The 11536-nt window shown below is 25.3% G+C and overlaps 1 protein-coding gene across 1 annotated transcript; it reads left to right on the top strand.

Moving 5' to 3' along the window:
• Nucleotides 1-484: 484 nt before the first annotated feature.
• ERF1 (ethylene response factor 1) lies at nt 485-1604 on the top strand. The gene has a single exon (XM_016318539.3). The coding sequence runs from the start codon at nt 571-573 to the stop codon at nt 1273-1275; it is 705 nt and encodes a 234-aa protein (XP_016174025.1). The 5' UTR covers nt 485-570; the 3' UTR covers nt 1276-1604.
• Nucleotides 1605-11536: the final 9932 nt, after the last annotated feature.

Genomic DNA, 11536 nt, shown 5'->3' with positions numbered 1-11536 from the left:
ATATTTAAATACATCTTTTAAAAAAAATTTATTACAAAAATAAATTATTTATTTTTTTAAAAATTAACAATATCTTATTTTAAAAAATAAACAAAAAAATTTTAATATTTAAAATTTTTTTTCAAAAAATTTATCTAAATATAAAATAATTATTCTCTATTAAAAAATCTTTTTAAAAAATAAAAATAAATTTATTTCAAAAACTAATCCAAACTAATTCTAAATTCCTTTACTTTTATTATTATTATTTAAAAAGTGGGTCCATATTTTTGTAGTATCTAACTAAACCGTTCATTATTTAAATCCATTGATTTTTATTGGTACTAATATTTTAAGACGGCTACGTGTGCATCACTTATTGGGTTTCACCCTATATCCACATTTGTAATTCTTACCGCATTCGCTTTTGTGGCGGCTATTACAGTTTTACAGTGGTCCCAAAATGGATATTTATATATAAGAGGATTAAGCAATAGGAGGGACCAACTTCAAAAAGCAGAGAGCTACCACACTCTCTATCACTCTGTTTCCTCTGTTTCCCCTGCTTCACAACACTCTCAACAACAATCAATGGATTCCACTTCTCACTTCTTCAACTCTCCCACCTCCGATAACTCGTCCTCCTCCTCTTTCGGCTCCTTTAGCAACTCCTCAGAGTCATTCTCGTGGAATGGATACCTTCCGTTCAACGAGAACGACCCTGAGGAGATGCTCCTCTATGGCATGATTGCCACCGCCGACACCCCTCGCCAGGGGCCCTTGGAGAGGGTAAAGGAGGAGGAGGTTAGCTCCGAGGAAAATGCTGGCGATTGTGCCGCAACAGAAAAGAAGGAGAAGTCGTACAGAGGTGTCAGGAGAAGACCGTGGGGAAAGTTTGCGGCCGAGATAAGAGACTCAACTCGGCACGGCATAAGGGTGTGGTTGGGGACATTCGACAGCGCGGAAGCAGCGGCTATGGCTTATGATCAAGCCGCTTTTTCGATGAGGGGAACGGCGGCGATCCTTAATTTCCCGGTGGAGACGGTGAAGCAGTCGCTTAGGGAGATGAACTATGGTGGTGATGGAGAAGAAGGGTGCTCCCCTGTTGTAGCCTTGAAGAGGAAGCACTCATTGAGGAGGAAAATTGGTATTAAGAAGAACAACAACAATGTTAAGGACAGGGACAATGTTGACGATAATCTTAGGTTAGATAATGCAGTGGTGTTTGAGGATCTTGGTGCTGATTACTTGGAACAATTGTTGATGTCATCTGATCAGATACCTAATCCTTGGTGAAGAAATCATCAATTGGAATTTTGATTTAAAAATTCAATCCAAAATCTTCAAGGCTAGCTCTGCATGTTAGTGTTAATTATTTTAATTACTTTTGTTCTTTTGTTCTTGTATTTTATTTTTTCAAACTTTTTTTTTAATATGGCAAAAATAGGTTTGTCATCATGTTTGAATGATCAAAATTTGGAGACCATTTGAGTCTGTATCTTTCTTCCCTACCCCTCTTTGTTTTTTAATTAAAATTTTGCTGTAAAGCCTAAAAGATAAGGAATGCAGTTATGTATCTATATATGTGGGGCTAAATATAATTATTAATTAATTAGTGTCCAAAATGAATTTGAGGGTGACTATCATTTTAGCGTTATCATAAGATTATTTGTATATGTATAAGTCAACATGCATGGTCGAGTTTTTCACGGAGAGAGGCACGCGTGTGCGCACACAAACAAAGGCTTTCTTAACCATTTTGCCAACCTTCTTTTTCCTTGTATTTGACAGTCTTAGAAAAAGGTTTTCCGAGTTTGGCAAACAGATTTTCACACACAAACAAACACAATAGATATCGTATTTAAACAAAGAGAAAATATAGGGAGTCAATGGAGTATCTATACAATGTGTACAATGGAAGTATAGGGATGTTCAATTTAATAGGATATCAAATGTTTATTATCCCTGGTACCCGTATGGTTATTCTGGATAGTATGAGTATATTGTGTTTGAGAAATTAATAGTATTTTATCCTAGATGTTCATTTTTTAACTTATATTGGACCAAATAAATAACCCATTGTACACATTGTATAAATATTCTATTGGTTCCTAGCGAAATTCTTAAACAAATGTTTAACAATCTAATAATATATACTTATAACATTTTCAAGTATCAATAATAGCACATGCAAATCTCAACTAGCAAGTATTATATTGTAAATTTTGATATAGGGAATGTAAAATATAACAACTCGTGTATGTATATTTTTGTTAATTTATGTACAAATTCTATAGCATGTCGATGTAAATTGTATTGATTCATATTATATAAATATAAAAATTTATAAAACTTAAAAAATTTAACATATTAGTTAAGTGTTGATTGAAAGCTGTATTTGACTATCTAGACTTTGACTAATAAAGCAAATATAGTCCAATTATTTAAGGCAACAGTAGTTTGTGTGATTTGTAACGTGGTGGATGAGATGGCATGCTTCTTTTGGTGTTAAAAAAAATGAGAAAATGAAAAATATTGAATATGGATGCCTTTACAGTGTTAAATGAGAAAATGATGATAAACATATTTGTCATCAAAATCTTATCAAACTTGCTATGTCCAAAACAAACAAGTGGCAATCTATTTTGCAACCTTATTAAGCTAAATTTGTCTCTTTCTCTTGTGACCACAAATTAATCATAGACCGTGATGGGATATATATTGATGAGCTATAAGGTTCGAAGTATCAAACTTTACTTGCTCAATAGGGAATTAATTAAAAAGACAAGAATCCAAAATTTTAAAGAGAAGAGTTATTAATTTTTAATAGGAAGGTGTTTGTTATGGTACGATGATAATTCATACGCATCGATATGTTTAAAATATGGACAAATAATAACAAGTTACATGAAATTTATTTTTTATATCAACATTTAATTTTTATTTTTTTAAATATATATTATATCACCACTTTACTAATATACCCATTTAATTAAATAAAATAAAAAAATATTTTTAATTTAATTTTATAAAATGTCTTAAACATCATTTTTTTATTTGATTAGACAAAAATATCCTTTTAAATTAACGAAATTTTAGAATTCAATTAGTCCTAATTTTATAGTTTCAAATAATTTAAACAATAAAACAAAAACATATTAAAAAAATAAAAAATCAAAATTAGTTCATCTTCTTCAATTTCTCTAATCATTCGTGCCCCCTCTAAGCAAAACATATCAAAGAAACAAAAAATCGAGCGTTTTTTATCTTTTTCAATTACCCCTCTGAAACAAAGCAGTGAAAATCCCAAACCAAAATCCTAGGTTCTTTGCCGCCGCCGTCCCAAATCAAGTGGAGGGTTGGGATCCTTCGGATGTATGCTAACGCTTCGTTTCTTCCTTCTGGGGTTGATGGAAGTGACGTTGCTGAAGTTGGAGAAAAGAATTGATCTAAACTTTTGTCCGCATTACTTCCTTTCGTTGTTGCAGCCACTGCAGTTGCCGCTCTTGTTCAACCTTCCACTTTCACTTGGTGTGGTTTTCATCGAACTTTTTTTTTTCAAATTTTTGTGAAAAAGAAAAAAAAAAGTCATGATAGAATTTCACTACTTAATGGGTATATTATCATTTTTGTCATCTAATAGATTATAGTTATAAACAAAACAATTTCTTAATAAAAAAAATTTGTGACCCTCTAAATCACACAAGATTTATGAAGTTGTGCCAACCTTTTGTGATCTTTGGAGGCGCTACGGGTACGTTTCTTTCATTCTGAACTGAGAATGGAAATGTTATCAAATTCTTAAAATTCAACATCTTCTCTAGATATTTTCTCTTGATCTCCAATAAATTAGTATATCGAGAGATCACAATTTAGGGTTCTGGACAGGGGGAAGAGGAAGAAGCGGAAGTGCTGAGCCTGGGACGGCAGCGGCAAAGAACCTAGGATTTTGATTTGGAATTTTCACTGCTTTGCTTCAGAGGGGTAATTAGAGAAGATGAAGAATGATTGATTTTTTGTTTCTTTGATATGTTTTGCTTAGAGGGGGCACAAATGATTAGAGAAATTAGAGAAGATGAAGAAATTTTGATTTTTTATTTTTTTAATATGTTTTTGTTTTGTTGTTTAAATTATTTTGTTTGGTGACTCTTGTTTAAATTATTTGAAACTATAAAATTAGGATTAATTGAATTCTAAAATTTCGTTAATTTAAGAGGATATTTTTATATAATCAAATAAAAGAAGGATATTTAAGATTTTTTATAAAATTAAATAAAAAATATTTTTTTTATTTTATTTAATTAAAGGGGTGTATTAGTAAAAGTGGTGATATAATATATATTTAAAAAAACAAAAATTAAATGTTAATGTGGAAAATAAATTTTACGTGAATTGTTATTATTTGTCCATATTTTAAACGTATCAGCAGTACGTATGAATTTATCATCATACCATAACAAATACTATATTTTTATGTCAAAAACTAAATAAGTCAAATAATGGAAAGGAAACGGGAAGGAAGGTGCCCAGGTAAGTTGGTGGGATTTCTAGAATTTTATGAGAAACTGTTGGAATAGAAATTATAGAATCTGTATACTCTTCAACTGTTCAGTCCAACTTTGAAGCAATAGAAGCTTCTTCCAGAACTCATTATTTTGGTCTAATTGAACTGGTTGGACGCTTAGACCAACTTCTCCAATTTTATGACTTATCTCAAATATTATATTATCTTTTTTTATAGTTTTATCACGTGTGCCTTTGCTTTTTTTGTTTATGCGTGCATTTATTTTTCCTTATTTGTATTGTTAGTTTATCATGTAGCAAATGTTCAACAAGTCATACTCATCATTTAATTTTTCTATAATTTAATGGTAAATGCTATCCAATCTTCTCTAAAATAATATGTAAGTTAATTTTTATTATGCGTCACATTGTAACTGGTCCTTATCTTAACCATAGTTGGGTTATTTTATAATTTATTATCCTTAAAATATTAAGTATTAATTGAAACACATTCCACTCCTCTATTCTTTGTTTATCACTTCATCACTTAGATTTGGTCCTTCCAAACACCGTCACGTTCGTGACAAGAAGCGCCAACGTCATCGCCATGCCCTCCCACACAACCTCTCTTCCCAGTATAGCCAGCGTCTCTTTTTGCCGTGGATCATTACTTACCCACATAATTAATGGTTAATTTGGTTATTAAATTTTTTTTATTAAAAAAATATATCTTTATTTAATTACGTGATGGAACATATATTTATATGTAAAATATAATATAATAAAATAAATCTATTCAAAGTATTTAAAAATATAATTAAAATCATGAACATACAAATATAATAATAAAATTTGTACTCCAAACAAATAAACATATTTTTTATCATACATATATTATTTAAAAATAAATATATTATTAAAATTAATAATAGAAATTTAAAATGATAAAATTCAACTTTTTTACCGTATTTTTTATAGTATTTTTATTTTTTAATTTTTAATTTATTAGTACTTTATTATTTAATTAATAATTAAACAAATTATTTGTATGAAAAATTATTTTTTATATTATATTAGAGAAGAGACCAATATAATAGTTTAAAAAATAAATTATATAAATATTTAAGAGATAAATATGAAATACATACCTAAGTAATGTTTAGTTTAGCTATTAAATTTTTTTATTAAAACAAATCTTTATTTAATTACACGATAAAACATATATTCATATATAAAATATAATATAATAACTCTATTTAGATTACTTAAAAACATAATTAAAATCAGAAAAAACATATTTTTTATCATACATAAATTATTTTAAAAAATAATAAATTGTTAAAATTAATAACACAAGTTTAAAATGATAAAATCTAACTTTCTTACAAGTATTTTTTATAGTATTTTTATTCTTTCACTTTTTAATTTATTCGTACTTTATTATTTAATTAATGATTAAATAAATTATCTTCATGATAAATTATTTTTTGTATTATCTTAAAGAAGAGACTAATATAATAGTTTAAAAAATAATGTAAAAATGATTTTTAAATAAAAAATAGATAATATTAAAATTTTTAAATACAAAAGTAAATTATATAGATAGATATTTAAGAGATAAATATGAAATACATGCCTAAAATAAATAAAACAGACAAAAATAATTCTCCATTTTTTAAAAGTACTCCTATTTTGTCTGTTTTATTTATTTTAGGTATGTATTTCATATTTATCTCTTAAATATTTATACAATTTATTTTTTAAACTGTTATATTAGTCTCTTCTCTAATATAATACAAAAAATATTTTTCATAAAAATAATTTATTTAATTATTAATTAAATAATAAAGTACTAATAAATTAAAAATTAAAAAAATAAAAATACTATAAAAAATACGTAAGAAAGTTAAATTTTATTATTTTAAATTTCTGTTATTAATTTTAATAATATATTTATTTTTTAAATAATATATGTATGATAAAAAAATATGTTTATTTGTTTGGAGTACAAATTTTATTATTATATTTGTATGTTCATAATTTTAATTATACTTTTAAATACTTTGAATATATTTATTTTATTATATTATATTTTACATATAAATATATGTTCCATCACGTATCACATAATTAACCATTAATTACGTGGATAAGCAGTGATCCATGGTAAAAAAAAAAAAAAAAAGGCGCTGACTATACTGGGAAGGACAAGTTATGGACGACGGAATTCAACGACGTGAATAAGGGATTATGCACTAAAGAAAGAGAAGTTGTGTGGGAGGGAAGTTGTGTGGGAGGGCAGTAGATGGCGATGACGTTGGCGCTTCTTGTCACGAATGCGACGGTGCTTGGAAGGACCGAATCTAGGTGATAAAGTGATGAACAAAAAATGGAGGAGTGGAATGTGCTTAATTAACGAGAATGGAGCTTTGATATTTTAAGAAGAATAAATTATAAAATAACCCAACTATGGTTAAGATAAGGACTAATTACAATGTAACACATAATGAAGGATAACTTACATATTATTTTAGAGAGAGTTGAGTAACATTCACCTAATTTAATAGCCATACTGCAAAAATTAACTATATATTTAGCAATAAGGAGATGTTATCCAGTCAAAATGATTCTCATACTTTATATATATATATATATATATATATATATATATATATATACACGCACAGTCGAATAGCAAGCAGATACAACTTGTGACTACTCCGAAACACGAGTCTTATATATATTTTAAGTATTTATCTTAACTGAGTGATTAAAAATTTGAATAATATATTTCATTTTTAATAATTTCAGTTAATCCGATTGATGTGTTCTATATAAATGTTACTATTTAAATATTTGTTTTGATTTTTTATTGTATTTTTTAGTTTGACAAGTTAAAGATTAATTTATTATAATACTAAATTTTATTTAAAAATTTGTTATTGATCAATAAATTATTATATATACAAAATAAAATTTAAATTATTCACACTTATTTAAATAAATTAGTGAGCTAATCACTAAACAAGAGACGAGCCGGGTTCCTCATTTGTCTACAAATAACAATAAAACAACTAATAATTACAATATTGATATGTACACGGTTTAAACCAGTATTAAGTTTTCATGCATATTAAAAATTATCATAAAATTTTGTCATATAATACACGTATTATTACATGAACAAGTATTTTTAGTATTTAAATTCAACCAACTAAATCAAGTTATTAGCTCAATAATCTATTGGTCTAACAAAAATTATTATACATAAACATCGTGAGTTACATATTTCTATTGTTGCAAGTTTTTCCTTCTTTTTCTTTTATTTTTTTTGTTTGTTTTTACTTCTTTTTTTCTGTTTGCTTCTTCTTTTTCGTGGTTATACTCTTCTTGTTCCTTTTAGAGGAAAAAAGAAGAAGAGAGAAACTGAAAAAATAGAGAAGAAGAAAAATAAAAAAAACAAAATAAGAAGAAGAAAAAGAGGAGGAAGGGAAACAAAAAAATAATAAAAATATAAAATTTTGTGTTTTCATCAAATATTTTTTGTATTTTTTTAAAAATAAATTTTACTTCTAAAATTAAGAAAATAAAAAACATAAAAATTTTAATAATAGAAAATACAAAAATTTTTAAGCCAAAAGTTTTTAAAGTTGAACACAAAATAGCTAAATATCTATTCTATTATATAAAAATAAGATTTCTATACTTAATAATTGAGTTGACGTGGCATGTTTTTGAGAGTGTTTTTTAATTTATTTCTTTTAACTCATTAAATACAAGTTATTACGATAAACTAACTATATCAACTAATTGATTTGATTAGATATTTAAATATCATATAATTTATTATAATTTATATCAATTTGATTTGGTAATATTTTTTAATTCATTTATTTTAATATTCTGTTAGTATTTTTTAATTTAATTCTTTTAATTTATTAAATCAAATTTATTGTGTGTACTAATTAATTAATTTGATTAGTTTATTAGTCATTAAATAATAAATTTATGAATAAAATAGACAACTGAGATATTTTCAACTAATAATCAAATCAAATCAAATCAAATAATATATATTACGCTAAATTCAAATAATGTGAATTAAAGACTAAATTAAAATAAGATAATTTCTTACTTATTTAAGTTGAGTGCAATAAATACAAATTAATTTTGTTAGATAATTATAGTTGTCTGGTCTACTATATATAGATGGCCACACAAAATTATAAGAATCATAATTTTTATTACTCTTGCTATTTCAACTCTTCTTTTCTTCTTTTTTTTTTTTTTATGTATAATTTCTTTTATGTATAAATGTACCCAAAATGAGAAAGTACGGATGAGTGTTTTATTGATTTTTTGTTTGATGAATATTTCTCAATTTAGGCATTCTACTAATGTGGATGAAAGTTGACCTGTAGCAATTCAAAGTGGCCAATGTATTTTTTTATAGTATTAGATAGAAGAATATTTGTTAAAATGAATATACCCATTGCAATGAATTTTTTTTTCAATTGTTATATTTTTATGTTAGTCGTGTAAATTTTTTGAAGGCACAAGATAATAAAATAGGTTGACTTTAATATCATTAGAAGCTAAATTTAATGGTTCAAATAAGCACCACTAATTATGCTAAAAAAGTAATTTGTAATAATAATGTGATTTACATATTAATTTTTTGAGTAAATTCATTTCAAAATGTAGAAATTAAACTCAATTACACTAAAATTTTAAAGGTAATATAGAATTTGATAACAAATTTAACACTCATTAAGAAAATAAATTTATTTATGGTTATTTTCTAATTATAAATAATAACAAGACATATGAAAAAATATTAATGTCATCATTATTATTAATTAAATCATAATATTAGGTAGTTGATAGTTTCATAGGCGAAAATTATTAAGTAATTACATAAAAATTAGTAACAAACAAGCAATAAGAATTTAGAAAAAATCTATTATACAATACCAATTTCATAATTAAAATATGTCTCATATCATATTCTCATATATTCTATTTATTATCTATTATATTATATAAAAATCAGGTTTCTACATTTAATGATGGAGTTGACGTGACATGCATGCTTATGAGAGTGTTTAGCGATTTGTTTCTTTTAACTCATTAAATACAATGTATTATAATAAATCAACTATATCAACTAATTGATTTGATTAAATATTTAAATATCACATAATTTATTATTATTTATATCAAATTGATTTAATAGTATTTTTTAATTTATTTCTTTTAATATTTTGTTAGTATTTTTTAATTTATTTTTTTAATTTATTAAATCAAATTAATTATACTAATTATCTATATTAATTAATTAATTAGATTAATTAATTAATCATTAAAATAACAGATCTATGCATAAAATAGGTTCTCAATATATTTTTCACTAATAATTAAATTAAATCAAATTAAATCATATATATTGAACTAAATTTAAATAATGTGAATTAAGGACTAAAATAAAATAAGATAATTTTTTACTTATTCAAATTGAATGCAATGAATAAAATTAATTTTGTTAGATAATCATAGTCTTTTGGTTTTCTATATATAAATAGTCACACAAAATTATAAAAATAATCATTTTTATCACTTTTGCTATTTCAACTCTTTTTTTTATGTATAAATATACTCAAAATGAAAAGGTATGGCTGAGTGTTTAATTAATTGTTTGTTTGACAAATATTATAGTCTAAAAATATCTCAATTTAGGCATTCTACCACTGTGATGGAAGTTGAACTTGTAGTAATTCAGGGTGACCATGATATTTTTTATAGTATTATATAAAAAAATATTTTTTAAAATGAATATACCCATTGTAATTAATTTTCTTTGTCAATCTGTTATCTTTTACCTAACAAACAATATCCATGTTGAATATATTATTTTCATCAGAAGCCATACATAATAATTCTATATATAAAAATACTCATGTGGTAATTAAATACCATATTGTTATCTCGCTAAAGTTAATTCTCTTATGATTATACGAATATGATTCTCCTATGATTATGCGAATGTATAGCACTATCAGATGAAAATTGATTGGATTACATTTATGCCAACTAGGTAGGTGATCTTTTAGACCTAATCACGATCAGAGTTGAAGAAGGTTTGAAAAATGCTAACAATACAAATAATTTTTATTTTTAATACCCAATAATAAATATATAGATTAAAATTAATATTGTTCCGTACAAAATCATAAAATGTATAGCATACTCAAAACATATCCAATCCGTATTAACTGTCATTGTTTATCAGTTACATTATGACAAATCTGGTTATTAAAAAAAGATTAAAATTAACTTAAATATACACAATATTATTTTATACTTTTTATTTTTATTTTATTATCATAAAAAGTCATACATATTATAAGAGAACCTCATCTTTTTACTAACGGTTCTTCCATTCAGTGGTTTCTATAAAAAAAAAGGTATAATAATATTGTGTTTGGCAAGAATATATGAGATTTTAAAAGGTTGAAGCATAGGTTTAGTCCTTAATATATTCGTAGATGAAGTGCAGAGTAGATAAAAAGATAGCTAATAAAAAAGAATAAATTACCATTTGTATCCATGAAAGATACAAACGCTGACAAATGTATCCATATAAGAATTAAACGACAATTGTACCCACAGAAGATAGCTTCCGTGTGCCAAGAATACCCTAACAGACCAATTGTGTAACCACCGTCCGGGTACTCTTGGCACATGGAAGCCATCTTCTGTGGTTATAATTGTCGTTTTATTATTATATGGGTACATTATTTGCCAGTATTTGAATCTTTTATAGGTACAAATGGTAATTTATTTAATAAAAAATAAATGGTTCAAGCTTTCTCAATACTAACTGTCGTAGTGTATGATAAGTATTCTATAATTTTTTTGGATTTGATTGTTCTTTATTATTATATGTTGTTCTATTTAATTTATGCTAAAAAGACTTGTGATAATCATCTTATCGTGGTAGTGTAAAAATTGTAAGTATTATATTTACTTTGTATGCTCTTAAATCTCATGTCAT

Source organism: Arachis ipaensis, chromosome B9 (assembly GCF_059453495.1).
Source record: "Arachis ipaensis isolate K30076 ecotype BB chromosome B9, ASM5945349v1, whole genome shotgun sequence".
Taxonomy (NCBI): Eukaryota; Viridiplantae; Streptophyta; class Magnoliopsida; order Fabales; family Fabaceae; genus Arachis; species Arachis ipaensis.
Note: the sequence above shows the minus strand (reverse complement) of the source record. Positions and strands in the feature narration are given on the sequence as shown.